At 59.2% G+C, this 17,302-nt stretch overlaps 1 protein-coding gene across 1 annotated transcript; it reads right to left on the reverse strand.

Annotated features, from left to right (window-relative positions):
• Positions 1-1,399: 1,399 nt before the first annotated feature.
• On the reverse strand, positions 1,400-14,983 carry DRC11L (dynein regulatory complex subunit 11 like). The gene is made up of 19 exons (XM_012786192.3): positions 14,944-14,983; positions 14,067-14,394; positions 12,936-13,055; positions 12,455-12,640; positions 9,690-9,761; positions 8,002-8,207; positions 7,519-7,603; positions 7,010-7,144; positions 6,812-6,887; positions 6,389-6,495; positions 5,527-5,610; positions 5,380-5,438; positions 4,660-4,742; positions 4,448-4,555; positions 3,686-3,885; positions 3,203-3,289; positions 2,789-2,966; positions 2,145-2,383; positions 1,400-1,594 (listed from the first exon to the last, which is right to left on the reverse strand). Exons 1-19 carry the CDS (start codon positions 14,952-14,954, stop codon positions 1,490-1,492), a joined length of 2,469 nt encoding a protein of 822 aa, XP_012641646.1. The 5' UTR covers positions 14,955-14,983; the 3' UTR covers positions 1,400-1,489.
• Positions 14,984-17,302: the final 2,319 nt, after the last annotated feature.

Here is a 17,302-nt window from a genome sequence, read left to right on the forward strand (position 1 = left end):
AACACTCGTCTTTCATCTTTTTGACAACAGCCATTCTACCAGGGGTGAGGTGATCTCTCATTGTAGTTTTAATTTGCATTTCTATGACGATTAGAGATGTTAGCATTTTTTCATATATATTATATATCGGGCATTTATATGTCTTCTTTTGAGAAATTTCTATTCAGGTTCTTTGGCCATTTTTAAATAGGATTATTAATTTTGTTGTTATTGAGTAGTTTGAGTTCCTTATATATTTTGGATATTAGTCCATTATCGGATGTTTGATTTGCAGAATATTTTCTCCTAGTCTGTGGGTTGCCTCTTCCCTCTATTAATCGTTTCCTTTGTTGTGCAGAAGTTTTTTAGTGTGATGCAATTCCATTTGTCTATTTTTGCTGGCCTTTTGGAGTCATCGCCAAGAAATCTCTGCCAGACCAATGTCATGGAGCTTTCCCCTGTGTTTCTTCCAGTAGTTTTCTAGTTGCAGGTCTTATACTGGCTCTTACTGCCTGTGGACACACCTTGACCTTTATCCACACACTCCATATAGTGTCCACAGGTCTGTTTTTCCCAGAGAACTCTGGGGCTCCCCAGCCCTTGTTGGTACGATTGCTCCTACTCCCCAAGTTCCCTGACCCCACCCACCTGAACTATTCTCTCTCCAGCAAGGGGGAACCAGCAAGCTGGACTCCTCCCCAGGGGCGAGAGGCTGTATCCCGTTGAGCCCTGAAGTATAGCCTGTGGGTCACACAGAGGACAAAGCACAGAGCTGGGGTGGGCAGGTGCCGAGTTGGGGGGGTCTTTGGAGGAAAGAGGAGAAGACCAGTCAGAGGAGGTGTTGGGTCTACCAACAGCCCTGGCCCTGGCCACAAAGCCCCTCCATTTCCCCACACCCTTGCAGAGCTCCCCCAACCCTCCCCACGCCAGCACCCTCGCTCCCTGACTGTCCAGACACTTCCGCTAGAATAACCGAACCCTAGAGTAGAAGGTAGCTTAGAGATCAGCTGGTCCAACCTCTCCTCCCTACGCAGGTAAGGAAACCGAGGCCCAGGGAAGGGAAAGCACTGTGCAGATCACACAAGAAGCTAGTGCCGAGGGGCCAGGACCAGGGATGGTTCCAGACTCTGCCTTTTTCTTTGTCTGTGCTGACCGTGGACCTTCCTTCTCCCCTCTCTCCTCTTTCCCTCTCTCCTTCACTTTGTAGTTTTTCTTGCTTAAATACCTTGAGGAGGAAAGAGAGCTGGGAACCAGGATAGGACAGTGACGAGGAGATGTAGACACTGGGGTGGGGACCAAGCACAGGGGTCTGTGTGGGGGACAGCAGAGAGCCAGCAAGGGCTGAGGTCCAGGAGAAAGAGGTGGGGGCCAGGTGGGTCTGGGCACAGGGCAGGGGGGCACAGACATGGACGGACAAGAGTGTCCCTGAGCCACATGGGCATTTATGCCTCTGCCCTCTATCCCTTTGCCCTTGGGGCACTGCCCAGTCCCACCCTACTAATCTCAGGCATCATTTCCTCTTCTTCTCCTTGGCCACCTTGATTTCCTCGGCCTCCAGCTGGTCCTTGCTGAGTTGCATGTTCTTCTTGCCCAGCGGAGTCTTGAAGTACCAGTCCTGGGGTGGTGGGAGCAGGAGGGGTGAGTACCTTGGGATTAACCCTTGGTTCTGCCTCCTGACCTCACCCCTCCCCTTTTTATGGACTCTGTGTCCTCAGCAGCCTCTTCTCCCCACCCCCCAGGGTTCCCCTTACTCCCACTCCATACTCCAGGCCACAGTGCCAGCCATCTCAGGGATAAGCTCTCCTCCCTCCACCTCTGCAGCCTCTCTCCTGGGCTCCCAGGGCCACCCTACCCCCACAGGGGGCACTGATTCAGGGGTGGGGGAAATTTGATCTCAGAACCAGCCAAGGGCTCCTAACATAGAGGTGGCCCTTTTGGGCTCCCTCTCAGGGAAACCAGGTGAGATGGTCCTGCCCACATACCCCTGCCCCTTGGCTTTTCCTGGTCATTTTCTGTTCCCTTCCCAGCTGAGACCCATGTTCGTTTTAACCCAGTTGTCCTCTGGTAATTTGGGGGAGCAGAGGGAGGGGTCCCAGGCATGTTTTGGGGAGCCGACTCCCCAACAGCCACAGCTCACCCACACCCCCAGCCCCCATCAGCCTCACCTTCATGGACTCCTCCTCCTCCCTGTACACTGGATCTAGTTTTGCCAGATATCCCAGGAATTCAGAGGCCACCAGGGGCCGCTTGACCACTTGCAGGAGCCGCCGCTCACTCAGCACCGATTGGACGGCTTGGAGAATGTGACCCGGTGTGTAGCCATCGGACACCTTGGCCAGGGCACTGATGTCCACGCTCTGGGTCACTTCGAAGCCCCGGGCCTCTATCATATGCTTCCAGAGCACTGCAGGTGTCGGGGAGGGCACAGGTGTGGGGGGCAGTGGGCACCGGGCAGGCAGCATGGCCCGGCCAGCCTCTGCCCCGGTCTGAGAGGAGCTCTGTGCTCCTGGAGAGCAGCCCGGACCATCAGCTCCTCTCCCCCAGGAAGGTAGGGCCCGAGCGGTGAGGATCATCCTCCCATCTTAGCAGGGGAAATGCGGCCCCAGAGGATGTGAGCATCCTGCCTGTGTCCACAGAGCCGAGGCCGGGACCCCAGCCACTGGCTGCTTGTCCAGCAGCCCTTCCAGGCGCCTGGCCGTGGAGGTGAGGGCTTGCAGCAGCAGCGGGGGTGGGAAGAGAGGTGGGCAGGCTTTGGCAGGGGCAGCAGTCCCCGGGCCCCTCTCTGGCTGTCCCACGTCCCAGACCTCACCATAGCGAGAAGCGTAGTCGGGCCGGGGCATCAGGAGAATCCGCTCGTAGATCCGGCACAGCCCCCTCAGATCTGCCAGCTGCGGCCGCGCGGTTGTCCCAATCAGCATCACGCGGTCTCCAGGAACCAGCAGGCGCAAGGCCTTGGCGAGGTCCTTCTTTATTCGCTTTGGGTCTATCTGTTCCGGGACAGGAGATGAGGGGGCGGCACACGGTGACGGGGCATTCGGGCTCCTGGAGCACATGCCCCAGGCTCAGCCCTGGGGAGGCTGCCGTCCATCCTGCTTTGAGATGTGGCCGGGAGGAGGAGCAGAGGGGACTTGCCCAAGATCCCAGTGGGTGGGGCTTGCAGTGACTGGAGGAAGCCCTAGCCTGCCAGCCCTGCCCACAGAACTTGGTGGCCATGCTCCCTCACCTCCCTGTCTTCTTTTGGGACCTTCCTATAGAAATTCTTCTCGGCATTTCCAATCCAGATCACAGAGGGCTGCAGGAGCCGGGCTACCTGCACAGGTCAGAGTAGAAGTCAGACACTAGGTGTTCCCAGCAAGGGTCACTCCCTACCTGGAACCCTGGACCAGGGCTGACCTTGGAGCCCCCAGCTTCCACATCCCACGTCCTGCCGCCCCGAGAGCCAGCTTTTTCCACACACCTCCCCTCTCAGTATGTCTCATCTTACTGTGAAAAGAAACTGTTGTCTCCCCACCCCCTGCCCTTCCCCCCACGGGAGCTCCCAGGGGAATCCAAGTTACTAGCAGAGGGTGGTAGGGAAACCTCACCAGTCCGGGTCCTAAATCACACCAAGTAGGCGATGGATGGATGACCTCTGAAGCATAAAGCCCACCCTGCTCTGTTATCCCAAGTCTAAGAAGCAGCAATGCCAAACTCACAGGCTCCAGACCTTAAAGACCATATGCACCATCAACTGTGCTCCGGTCTTGCCAGGATATTTGCCAATCAGGTTGCCAGGTGACAGGTCAAACAGGTTGGCACCGGTTTCCGTGCACACGGCCTTGACTAGCATCTTCTTCCCCATGCCGGAGGGGCCCACCAGGAGGAGGGAGCGGATGAGGGGGGCCATGGCATGGATGTCTGGGGAGCCTGACAAGGAAAAGGGGCCAGAGGCAGGTGATGAGCCAGGAGCAGGGGTGGGGCTGGGGAGGACCCCGTGCAGGTCAGCCCAGGTCCCAGCCGCACTACCTTCCCCAACGTCCGGGCAGTTCCCTGGGCCTGCAAGCCGAGAGCCTGGGGATTGTGCACGGTTTGGCAGTCTCGCCTGCGAAGAGCTGTATGTGTGGTCAGGAGGGAGACTGCCACCCCTTCCAACACCCTTCCTGTTCTCTGTGCCAGCTGCTTCCACTCCCGCTACGACGGGGCAGAATTAAAAGGCATGGGAGACGCTTCTGCAAAGCTGTCTGGCTCTGTACTTAACAGGTCTGCGGGGCTGCTCTTCCGGGAATGGGCTGTCACTGGGAATGAGTAAGGGGCTGGCAGTGTGGGCTGAGGACCCACATGGCCTGGAGAAGACAGGAGGCCCCTGCGGATTGGAGGCCCAGGCTGGACATGCCCGCCTCAGCCGCCTGCCTGGAACCCCAGACCCCTACCCCGAGAGACAGAGACGTGCGCCCAGCGCTGGCTCCACCTTCCCCCCAAGGCGTCTTACCAAGCCGCAGGACTGCGTACAAGGCCACGTTCTGCCGTATGTCAAACAGGGAGGGCATGGGCAACTTGTTTGCCAAAGTCAGAGTGGATCCCAGATAGAGGTAGTCACCTGCGGGGACGGGCGGCCGCCCAGTGAGTGGCACTCTGTCCCAGGGGAAGGCGTGGTCGGGGAGCCAGGGTTGTGGGGAGCAGAGGTTAGGGCAGGGGTCTCACCAATGTAGTCTTTCAGGGCTACACTCTCGCTCTTCTTTAGGATGCCGAAAAAGACAAGCTCTTCGAACAGAGAGTCCACAGACCTGGCAGAGGACGGCGCAAGAAGACCTCAAGAATGTTACCAGGAAAGGGCGGAGGCGAATGAGGGCGGAGACGGGGCCTGCAGTCCTCCTGCGCAGCGCTCGGTGACCGGGAACACCCAGGGCACCCGCACAGGCGCAGCCAGAGGGCGAGGCGCGCGCGGGCCTCCCGCGGTGGGTGCCCTGGGAGGGGTGTGAGGGCGGCGCCCCTGCGGCCTTGCCGGCACTGTGCCCACTCCCACACGTCCACCACGAGCAGCCCGGTCGCTTGGCGAGGCACTGCCCTCTTCTTAGAAACCACATTTCAGATGTGAGCCCTCTTGGGAGGGACAACCTCTGGAGAGGCTCGTGTCAGTGAGCTCGTGAAGTGGAAGGGGACCAGTGAGACCCTCAGTACCCCTGCCTGGGAAGTCCAGGGGAGGAAACTCCGTCTGTGTCCCACGCTACACTGTCACCGTCAAGGCCCATCCTTGCGCCTGCGTGCACGGCTACCGTGCGAGTTTGGCAGGACAGGGACTGGGAGAACAAGGCCAGGGCGTCAGGGAGGGCACAGTGACTTTCCCAAGGTGACATGGCCACAGAACCAGGACCAGCAGTCAGGTCCGTCCTGGATAGGGACAGCCTCCACCACCTCAGCTACCTGTCTGGGGTCAGATCTTTTCCCTTCTTCTTCTTCCCAGTTTTCTTCCCGGGCTTTTTCTGGTGGGAAACAGTGCATGGGTCATTGTTCGCTGCCCCTCGCCCCGCCCGGGGCGCCCGCCCCAGCCAGCTCGGCCCCTCCTCTCGCCTTCGGGGGCTTCAAGGACCTCTCCTCCTCCCTGTCCACGGCCAGTCGCAGCTTCCTCAGCTCCTGGCGCATCAGCTCATCCACCTGGGGGAGACAGCAGGGGCCGTGGCGGCCTGGGCGGAGGGGTAGTGGGAGAGGCAAGGAGGCACCAGGGCAGGGAGGAGGGCAGAGGCTCACAGAAGAGCCCCTGAGCCTGGTGAGGACAGCAGGGATGGCCACCGACACCTGCCACATGTGCCTTTGCATTCTCCTCCCTCCCTGCGCCTGTCCACACCCGGTCCTGGTCTGTGTCCCGCTCTCCCCGAGTCTTGCTCTCAACGGTCAACAAGGTGGGGAGAGGCCCCCAAGATGGAGTTCAAGCCCAAGACCCACCCCTTGAGGTCTCTGGGACTGGGAGCAGTCGCATAACCTCTCAGCCTCAGTTTCCCTTTTGTACCATCACAAAACCCACGGTACCTCCCTCGTGAGTTGTGGGAAAGATGACGTAATTGAATGTCCTACAGCACGTGGCACGAGTGGAGCATGTTGCTAGAGGGCTCCTAAGGACGTGGAGGGGTGCGGATCCCCAGCTTTGCCCCGTTGGACCCCGCACAGAGCCCCTCCCATGCCTTCACGTCCTGCGTCAGGCTCCCCAGGGAGAAGGAGGGTCAGGAAGCTGAGGAAGGTGGGGACTGACCTAGGGGCAAGCAGAGCTCGGACTGTGTCTGGCAGGCAGCGATGGCTACAGAGGATGAGCTGGCACCCCCGTAGGGGGTGGGGACAAGAAGGAGGCAGCCAGAGGGGTGGGGAGGAGCCTGGGGTGGGCTGGCGGGGAAGAGGGTGTCCTGGTGGGGCCTGCAGGGAAGCTCTGACCAGCGCTCACCTGCACCCGGATCTCTTGCTCCACCTTCTTCCTTTTCTCCTCCAGAAGGGTCTCAGAGTCAAAGTCCTGATTGGGGTGTGCTCTCTCCTGCCGGTTCTTCCACATGCCTGGCCGCAGAAATGGAGGGATGCGTGAAGGTCAGAGCCCTCGCATGCCAGGGACCTGTCCCCTCCCGGCCCTCGGCAATGCTCCTGCTCAGAACTCAGACGGACGCTTGAGCCCAGGGCCTGTGACCCCCAGGATTCAGACCCAACCCACCACGGCCAGGAACCGCGGCACACCTCCCTCTCTCCCTCGGCATCATCCCCTCAGCCCACACGCCACACGGCCACGCCATGGTCCACGTGGCGGAGGCCCACTTTCCGCAGGACCCAAGGCCCCAGGACCTCCACAAGGCCCGGCACTCCTCCCCCGCCCGCTCACTTAAGTACTCCTCGTGCCCTGCGGTGATCCCAGGCATGGACTTGGACGGCAGCATCTGCAGCGTCGTATCCGCTTCCTGGAATGGAAACACCGCCCTTTGGCCTGGACCCCTCCCCTGGCGCAGACTCGGCCCTACCGCCCCACCCCACCCCGCCCTGCTCCCCGCCCACTGGCTCCTCTGTCCAGGAGGTGTCTTACCCCCCTTTTGGCCTTTTCTGTCTTCCCTTTCTTCTTCTGTTTTCTCTTTTCTTTTTGGTTCTTTTCTCTATCCTTATTTTTCTCTTGCTCCTTTTTCTTGCTCTCCTGGACTTGCATATCCAACTCCATTCTCACCTGTGACCAACAACGGCGAAAGACCCCTCAGGGGAAAAGACCAAGGACCGCCCAGCCCTAGGTGACTAGAGGGGTCCAGACAGCTGAGCACGCAGAGACTTCGCCGGGTCTACCCGGGAAGGAGCGTGGGATCCCCCGGGCCACGGCCATCTGGAGCCACGAGTCTCTCCAGATGTGTCTCCTCTCCCTGGCCGTGGAAGCCTCCTCCAGCCACAGGTCCCCTGGCCCCTCTGCCCATGCGGTCTCTCTGGCCGCCTCTGCCCCCACTGGGCTGACCCCTCCCCCACCCGCTGCCCCTTCAGCTCACACTCCCACTCTCCATAACCCTGGGCTCCCCTACCGCAGGGCACCTCCTGTCCCCACCTCCAGGGTACCTGTTCTGGAGTTTTGTCTGCAAAGAGCAGGTAGGATCCGCCTAGAGACTCATCTGGATAATCAGGGAAGTGGCCGGTAAGGGCACTAAGTGGACATAAGACGGTTGGAGGGACGGGTGGGTGGCTGGGCACGCGGACTGGACAGATGGGTGGACAGACGGGGAGAGGAGGGTAGAGGAAGATAAAGACCAGGGAGGTGGAGGGAGAGAGGGAAGGACAGACTGCAGGGGGCATTCGGAGGCTCTTCCCGTCCCAGCCCCGCATTTCCTCTCCCTTTGTGGGAATGGAAGGCGGGAGTGGAGAAGGTCTCCTACACCAGGGCCCCAGCTTTCAAACCAAGAGCGTCGGCGGTGTGTGGCGAGCGCGGTAGACAGGGGACTGGAGCGCAGAAGGGCAGCGGGGGGCAGGAGCAGCCTTGGGGACCCTGGTGGGAGGAGGGCATGAGGGGTGGAGTTTGGGGTCCACCGAGGTGAGGACACTGACTAGCACTCGATGAACCACTGACGGATCTGCTCCTTCATCTTCTCCTTCATGTCAGGCCCCTCGGTCTCCCTGAGCGAGTTGTGGGCCTTCTCCATGGCCGCCTGGAACTCCCCCTCCTTTTCTATCTGGTGGAGCCTCCGGATATCGTCCCCGACGGAGGCCTGGGTCATGATGACCAGGTGCTCCGCCTGGTTGGCCGGGGGCAGCTGGGGGAGCGGAGGGCGAGGCGGGGGCTCAGAGGAGGGGGTGGGAGGACCAGCACCTGGCCCCCGCCCCTCCCCGCACGCCCGCGGAGCGGCCGGCAGGCTGCACCCGGAGAACCGCGTTTGGGGCTGAAATTCGTCTGTGTAAATTACTCTGGTAATGAGTTTGCTGGATGCATCCGGGCAGGCCCCGCCCGCGCCCCCGGCCCAGCCTCCCCCGAGCCCCCCGCCCAGCCCCCGCCCGCGCGGCCGCGCTGGCAGCCGCTCTCGCAGCCACTTTCCCGCCTCATTGGCTCCCAAATGTATTTTAAATATCACTCTGCGCAGAGACAATTACTGAAAACGCTGAGCTCACACTGTTGATGGGCCCGGGCGGCCAGGCTCATTCCTCACCCACTGCCTGCCGCGCCATGCCCCCCGCCCCACCGAGGCCGACCCCTGCCTCCCCCCCTTGCTGGCACGTCCTGGGGGTCTAGCTCTCCAGACCCCCAACAGTCTCTCACCTCGGCTCCCACAGGGCCCCCGCCCTTCCCTCCTCCTGAAGCCCCCAGCCTCCAGCGAGCCATCCCAGCCCGCCACAACGTCCGCTCACCCTGCGTGTAGCCAGCCCTGGGAAAGCCGCCTTCCTCCCAGCCCCCGCCCCCAGCCCAGCGCCTCCCAGGTCCCACTGCCAGGTAGGCCTCTGCTGGATCTGCCCTGGCAAAGGCCCCGTCCTGGGAGCATGACCCTCCCGAGCTCTGCCATGGCCTTCCTTTCCTAAGACAGGGGGACCAGCTGCATGAGAGCACCCGCAGGGAGCAGAGGACGACAGGAGCAGGGGCCCCTCATGCCACCTGGACACACGCACACACCGGCACACGGGGGTCCCTGCCCCCACCACCCACACTCCCCCGTGTATACACTCACTCACATTGCACAGTCCACACTGTATACACTCACTCACATTGCATAGTCCACACTGTATACACTCACATTGCACAGTCCACACTTAGCCATCCCCCCACACACAGGGCACAGAAGCAAGTCTGGGGCCCCCAGAGCAAATGGGGAGCCTGTGGCCTGCAACACCCCTGCTTGGGGAGTGTGCCCACACTCCAATTTAGCCCTCGTGGTCCCCCAAAGCTAGCAGAGGCTGCAGTGGGTGGGGGGCATGCTCCCCCTGAACCCACCGTGCAGCTCCTCCTTCTAGCCGGGGACAGGGACGTGGGGGCCAGGACGCTCTGCACTATGCGCCTCACCCCGCCCCACATTTGAGATCCTTCCAGGGGCTCTTCAAGAGGGAGGGGTGCAAAAGGACATGGCTTGGTGGCTTTCCTGTGCTTCCGCCTCTTTCTCACCCAGGATCTCCACCCCCTCCCCAGGCCCGAGTGGAGGTTGGCATGGGCGGTGTGGGGTGGGAGAGGACTGTGCTCTGGGGGGGGGGGCGGCAAGAGGACAAAGGAGAGGGAGGGGCCCTGCACTGGCCAGCCCTGCCTCCAGGCTCACCATGCCAATGAACTCCATCTCTGATTGCCGGTCATGCTGCGTGCGTTTCCTCTGCAGGAAACCTTTCCACACCTGGGGGCAGGGGACATGTGGGACACAGATACTCTCCACCGGGCTCAGGCCCAGGGAGGAGCAGCAGCCACTCTCTCAGTGAGGGTCTGAGGGTCCCGGCAGGAGGAGGTCTAGGGTGGGGGTGGGCAGAGTGCTGGGTGCTCAGGTGCACACTGAGCAAGAGCAGGTGGTCCTTCCGCCTCTAGCTCAGAGCTAGACGGCAGGCACCCAAGCCACCTAGCTCTGAGCATGCCCAGGGATTCCCTCCTTCTCACCTCCACCCTCATCTGCTGTATCTTTTGAGGCAAGGATCAGAATTCAAGCACCACTTCCTGCAAGAAGCATTCCCACGCTCCCTCCTCAGAATCCCCAGAGCGGCTGGAATCGATATTTGATTCGATATTTGATTCGATATTTGATATCGATATCAAATCAATATTTGATCACACCCAGGCACATGGCATCAGCGCTGTAGGGACCACGGAGCTCCTCTCGTCATTCCTTCACTTTTGACCCAAAGGAACTGAGGCCAGAGACAGCAAGTGGTCTCTCCCGGACCCAAGAGCCCATCAGTGCAGAGCTGGACTCCTGCCACCTTCAGACCCAAGGACCGCTGAGTGCCGGTGGGCCAGGGCCATCGACACCGGGCAGAGAGGGGCAGGGCAGCCGGAACTCTCCATTGGCATCACAGCGCCTCCAGGAGCAGGGAGTGGCTCCTGTGCGCTCCTCTTGCCTTTGTCCTCCTGCTCCTGTGACCAGCACGGGACAAACCCACATGACTGAGTCCTCCCTATATTCTTTCCTTTTGTGAGTGTGCTGGACAACTCTGAGACCAGAATGCAATACTTCTGTACTCTTGATAATGACTTGCTTTGGCTCTCGGGGCAGGTGGGACTCTACCTCTGGGGCCCACCCTCCTTGGGAGGCCTGCGTCAGCGAGCCCGGTGGTTGAGGACTCCTCCGTCGCTGGACATGGGCGCAGACACCCCAAAGCAGGGCTCCCCCCAGGTGTTCCACGAACTGATGAACCATGCAAAAGTCTATCCCGTTTGGAGAGGATGTCATCTTCACAGACTTGTTGTTTATTTGTTGGTTTGCGTTGGTTTTTGGTGGGAAGAGGTTCTAAGTTTCATCTAGTGCAGTGGTCCCCAACATTTTTGGCACCAGGAACTGGTTTCATGGAAGACAGTTTTTCCACAGACGGGGGGGTAGGGAGAGTGGTGGAGCTCTGCAGCCCTGTCCCTAACAGGTTACAGACCAGTACGGGTCTGCAGTCCAGGGGTTGGGGACTGCAGCTCTAGTGGCCTAAGAGGCAGACGTTTTTGAGGCTCTGGGGTTTGAGAGAGAAGATGGGAGAGGAGATCGATTTGAGAGAGATAAAGAGGGTCCAGGCTGGCATGGTGGCTCATGCCTGTAATCCTGGTGCTCTGGGAGGCCAAGGTAAAAGGATCCCTTGAGCTCAGGAGTTCAAGGCCAGCCTGAGCAAGAGTGAGGTCTTGTCTCTGCTAAAAATAGAAAAAATTATTGGGGCAACTAAAAATAAAAAAAAAATTAGCCAGGCATGGTGGCACATGCCTGTAGTTCCAGCTACTCGGGAGGCTGAGGCAAGAGGATCGCTTGAGCCCAGGAGTGTGAGGTTGCTGTGAGCTAGGCTGACGCCATCGCACTCTAGCCCGGGCAACAGAGCGAGACTCTGTCTCCAAAAAAAAAAGGGGGGCCAGCCCCAGATCAACAGTTTCCAGCAAGAAAAGAAGAAAAGGTGGCAAGCAGCTTCCTGTGACAGGGCAGGGCCAGTACCCTCGGGTGCAGCTGCAGGAACTGGAGCAGAGAGCCGCCCCTCCCTGCGCTGGAATCTTCCCAGGGCCCCTCCAGTCTCTGATGGAGCCGCTAACCTCTGCTGCCTCCGGTCGGCCTGTGCTGGCAGCATCTTAGGGACTGGTGGGAGAGGCCATGTCCGTACACGGCAGGGACAGCAAGGGCTGACCCAGAGAGGTGTGGCGTTGCTGTCCAGAGCCAAGGAGAGGCATGACAACCAGGATGGCAAGAATGTTCAGGGAAACCTAGGTGGGCTACGCTTTCCACAGTGGGGCGAGATGGAGGGTGTAATTGTATTTCCGTGTTAGAACAGAGTGACCACAGATGGCACAGAGCTTGAGCATATGTGGGTCGCATGAGTTATCCATTCATTCATCCTGTCTCCTTTTATCTCAGAGCCTCATGAGCATTTTTTTTCTTCTTTCTTTCTTTCTTTCTTTCTTTCTTTCTTTCTTTCTTTCTTTCTTTCCTTCCTTCCTTCCTTCCTTCCTTCCTTCCTTCCTTCTTTCTTTCTTTCTTTTTCTTTTAGAGATGGCGGTCTTACTATGTTGCCCAGGGTTCAAGTGATCCTCCAGCCTCACCAGGATACATTTTAGTGGCTTGTTTTAACAGTCTTAAGGGTTTCTGGAATGATCCTCTACTCTGTTCTGCTACTCTATTGTGGATCTTCCTCCCCTAATTTTAACAATCCTTCTGTTTATGGAGCTTTTATGGAACCGAGATGCACATGAAATCATAAACAAACAAGGTACATGCTTACTGACTGACCAAAGTCCCTGGCTTAGGATCTAGCTGTGGGGCAACAGAATCCAGGCAATCCTGTGAGCAACTGCTGAGTCTGGCAGGCTTCCTGGAGGAGGTGACTCTCCCTAGCCTTCTTCCTGGGTGCCCAAGGTTACCTTTTGTATTGTGAGAGCTGCTTGGTCCTGAGTGAGTTTGCGCCGCTCCTCCTCCGGAGTCGTCAGGTCCCGCTCCTCCTCTCTTCGAATCTCTTTCATGAAGGTGGCTCGGAGCCGGCCTTGCCTGGCCCGCTCGGCCTTCTGCACCAGAAGTATGGCCTCGGTCCGGTGCATTTTTGGCAAGTCCTGGCCAGAGCAGGGGCAAAAGAGCATGGGGACATGAGGGTAAGCTCGCGCCCAAGGTGGGCAGCCGGGAGTCCCCCAGCCACCAAAGGACACACTGGGGCCATGGTCCTCCCGGAGCAGCTGGGTGCCCACATCCTGTCTTGGTGCTGGAGGGTCACAGCGAGCACAGAGGAGCCTTGCGGGTGCCAGGGATCACCGACAGAAAGAGCACTCTGAGGTGCGTAGAGAGCAGTGTCTTGGAGGGTCCCAGAGAGGGTATGGGAGGAGTCAGGGAGGGTGTCTCTCCCCTACTTACATCCATGGAGGACACCGGCTCCATTCTGGAAATGATCTCGGCTAGCATCAGCCCTCTCTCCCGCACAGCACTGGACTGCTCCAGCAAGAAGTATTTGGGGATTGAAACCTCCAGATCCGCCTTTGGGGCAATGTGGAGGAAGGAGGGCGGGAATGAAGTCTGGGCCATCCGGCTGACCCACTGCCATTCCCAGCTGCTTACACACTCCTTGGCACTGTTCCCTCCACCCTAGAGCCCTGGGGTAGGACACCTAGCAGGTTATGGGGCAGATCTCTCCAAGGCTCATTCCTCTCTTCCTCTGCACCCCCCACCCACTGGAGGAATAGAATTCTAGAGGATCATGCTGGGTGGCAGTGGTCCCAAAGCTGGCTGTACATCAGAATCAACTTGGAAGCTCTTAAATGCAGATTCCTAGGTCCCGCCCAGATAACCACAGCAGAATGCCAGGGCCCGGGGAATCTATTTTTGTTTTCCAAGTCCACCCCTGCAGCTGGCGGGGGAATTTGAGACTGCCTTGGTTATGGAACAGTGACTGACCCCTAACCTTGTGGGCAGGACTGGAGGCCCTGCATAAGCTCTGTGCTCTAGAACAGCCATACTATTATTATTTTAATAGGGGCAGGGCCTCACTCTGTCACTCAGGCTGGAGTTAGAGCAGCTTTCTAGAACTTGCCTGTGCACACAGATCACCTGAGGTTCTTGCTAAAGCACAGACGCAGATTTAGTGGGTCTGCGATGCGGCAGCAGTTTCTGCCTTCGTGATGGGGATGTTGCTGGTCCAGGGACCAGACTTTGAGGAGCAGGCCTCTGGAGGCCTGTCCCCGCCAATCCCCTGCAGTGTGTGTGTCTTCCCAGCCATTCAGGGACCTCCCAGCCTCACTCCGTCCAGCCCCCAACTTCCGCCAGGCACCTCAGTTCCTGAAGCGCTTCTCGGCCAAACTCTGGTCTCAGATCTGCCCCGCCCTCCTTCCCTTGCAGATGCGGAAATGCCAAGAATGGCCGGGAGGGGCAAGGCCCGCCCCGCCCCCACCCCGCCCCTGGCTGGCCGGGGCGTGGCTGGGTGTCCGCAGGGGGGCCCCGCCCCGCCCCGCCCCCCGCGCACTGGCCCGCGTGGCTCCCGCGGCTGCGCACCGGGGTGAGCTTGAGGTCCTGCAGCACGCGGTCCAGGCAGTGGGTCTCGCACAGGTCGACGCGCACCAGCTCGTCCTTGAGCTCCAGCACGCGGCCCGCCACGCAGTCCAGCAGGCGCCGCAGCAGCCGCCGCTTCTGCGGCTGCAACATCTGGTCGTAGGCGGTGTCGAACCCGCGCAGCAGCCCCAGGTAGCGCAGGTAGAGCGAGGCGACCCTGTACTGGAAGGACTGCCGATCCCGCTCCGGCACGGGCTCGAGCAGGGGCTGCTCTCGTTCCAGCAGCTCTTGCAGGGTCGCGTGCGAGGACTCCCAGAGGCGCTGGTAAGTTCTGGAGGGAGGGCAGCGCCCACGCTCTGAGCCGCGAGCCCCCCTGGGAGTGTGAACTCGGGGTTCCAGAAGGCGTGGACATTACTCATGGGCCGAAATGGGCTGCAGGGAAGTGAGGGGCCGCAGGGGAATGGGTGGGCTTAGAGAGGGGGTGAGATCGGGTCTGCTGATGGATTAGCAGGAACAGCGGAGAAGGGGCATGACCCTGAGGGGGTTGGGAGGGCAGCCACAGGGAAGTGGGGCTCCTGTAAGGTGGGGTCTTTTGGAGTCCGGGGCAGGGGCTCCCTCCAGGTGAGGGTGCAGAACACAGATGCTGCAGGGGCCTGGATGGTGCGTGGGAGTGGGAGTGAGGGGTGAGTGTGGAGAAGGGTCCCTTCCCCAGGGCAGAGCCGTGGTTCTGGAACTAGCAGTCCCAGGGAGGCCTGCGGAGTGAAAGCAGCCACAGGCGGGAGCAGCGGGTGGCCCAGCACCCCACCCCTCTCAGCCCTGCCTGTCAGGACAGGGGAGGCACTTTGCCCTTTGCTCCCCTGGCCCTGGGGACCCCACTCACCCCTCAGACATGGTGCCTGCTCCTCCCCACCTGCCCTTTGTGAGCTGTTGTGGAATCCACAGAACCACAGCTGGGCAGAACCGCCTGGCTTTAAGAGTTCTGACCCACTGTACCAACGTTCTAGAGCTGAGGAGAGGGGCTGGGTGGGTGCGGGATTGGGGACACTTATCTCGTCCTGGAAGTGGTGCACCGGAGGGAGGGCGGTGGCTTCAGGCTGCCAAGTAGCAAGCTTTGGAAGGTTAGGGCAGAAGGTGGGGTCACCTGTGGCTGTTTTTCTTCTGAGGATCAAATAAAATACGTCTCTATTTGAAGTCGCCTGTGCACTGTGACGCTCTGGATATAAACTTGCCCTAAGGGCATTACTCCTCTGCTCCTGAATCAGCCTGGCCTGCTGCTCTGCACAACCTGCCTTCACTCCCTGTGGGGCTGCCAGGCCGCGTGGGGGAGGGGGAGGGAAAGGGAGCACCACCTTGCCGGGTCTGCTGAGCGTCACTCTGTCCCCGGGAACTAGACCGGTCAAGGATTGCCAGGCAGTGTAGTGGGTGCTGCTCAGTGGCGTCTGGGGCTCGCCCTCAGCCCTGTGTGGGTATCCCCCCTACTGCTAGGGCTCGGGAGACCGTGTTTCGGATGGTACCGGCAGCGGGCTGGTGCTGGCCAGGAGCAGGGAGCAGTGGCTCAGCGCTGAGTAGGGCCAGTGAGTGACACACCCAGGGAACAGAGCTGAGGAAAGGAGGGGCAGCGTGGGGGAGCAGCAAGGGGAGCAAGCCGTCTGCCCACTCACAAAGGGAACAGAAGGAAGGATTTTTAGATTTGTCAGGGGTCCTCAAACCTTTTAAACAGGGGGTCAGTTCACTGTCCCTCAGACCGTTGGAGAGTGCGCACTGTGGTCCCAGGACAAGTCAGCTGGGCAGGACAGGCTAAGCAGGACAGGCAGCGGCGGCAAAAAACACCCATCGGGCCGGATAAATGTCCTAGGTGGGCAGCACATGGCCTGTGGGCCGTAGTTTGAGGACGCCTGGCTACACCTTACCCCTCACTCCACCCTGTCCCAGCAAGGAAGAGAATTTATGGGTCACACACCCACAGGACAGAGTAGGGGCTACAGGAGACAGAGAAAAAGCAAATGTGGTCCTATGTTAAATGGTAAATCCAGGTGAAGGACACGAGTGGCTGTTATACTTCTGTGGGTTTCAGATTTTTCTGAATAAAATTAGGGAAGAAAAGGTATATCCCTGCTGACTTGTTCTCAAGTTAAGGGGAAGAAAATGTTGGGGGGAATAAATCGTACCGATCCCTGCAGGTTATTTATTATGCAGAAGCTGGTCTGGGCCTTTGGTTTTTGTATCTTGAATAGATCCGTGTGGCCCCATCACCCAGCCTGTCCTATAAGACGCATGAGAGTCGGCGGGAAATGGCACCAAACCACAGCCTAGAAGAGCAACACACACAAGGACTTCCAGGCCCACGGAAACAGCCGGCAGTAAACCCAGGACTCTAGTCCAGGTCTCGAGTCCCAGGTCACCGCTGATTAGAACAGCCGTATGTTAACAGGGCACTGTCATGTCGCTCTCGGGACACACCCAGCGAGCAGTGTTTAAACACTGTGAACGTGAGTGTCATTGTTCCACCTGTGGCCACCTCACAGCTGAGGATGCCCTTGCCCCAGACTGCACCCCGGCTTCACACAGCCTCTTTCAAATCGCCACAGTGTGTAGGAACAGGTCACCCTCTATTCAGGTCAGCCCCTGGGTCACCTGGAGCTGGTGTACTTGGTGACAGCCTTGGTGCCCTCAGACAAGGCGGTGTGCTTGGCCAGTCCCCCAGGCAGTGGCGGTGCACTGCCAGGAAGACCGGGGTGTCTGCACGTCCCAGGAAGTCTGGGTGGGCCGGCCCGACTGCTGGGCCGGCGGGGGCCTCACCAGTAGCCGCTCAAACACATCAAGGCCTGGGCAGGGATGCGATGCCGGGTGCCCTGAAGCAGCAGGGCCACTCGGCTAACAGGGGCCTGCCTGCACCACAGACAGCCCCAAGCTGGGGGCTCTAGGAAGCAAGAGGGAGGCAGCGAGGCCTGCCCGCCAGCCCCTTCCAGAAGCCAACAGACATGGAAATAGAACGTGTGTTTTCTTTTTACTACTGTCGTATATCCAAGTTAAAAAAAAGTTTCTCCAACTGCAAGAGTTAACGCTGTTAAGTTCCTCGTATAAGGACATGCCAGCATCTATATTTAACAAATGGGATCAGTTACACATGCGTCTTGCTTTTTCATCTAATGCATCTGCATGATGTTCTGTGTATTGACGAATCACAGTTCTCATCACTGTTCCTCTCTTAATGGACCTTTAGAGTTTTGTTTTGGGGG

The sequence above is a fragment of the Microcebus murinus genome, chromosome 9 (assembly GCF_040939455.1).
Source record: "Microcebus murinus isolate Inina chromosome 9, M.murinus_Inina_mat1.0, whole genome shotgun sequence".
Lineage (NCBI taxonomy): Eukaryota > Metazoa > Chordata > Mammalia > Primates > Cheirogaleidae > Microcebus > Microcebus murinus.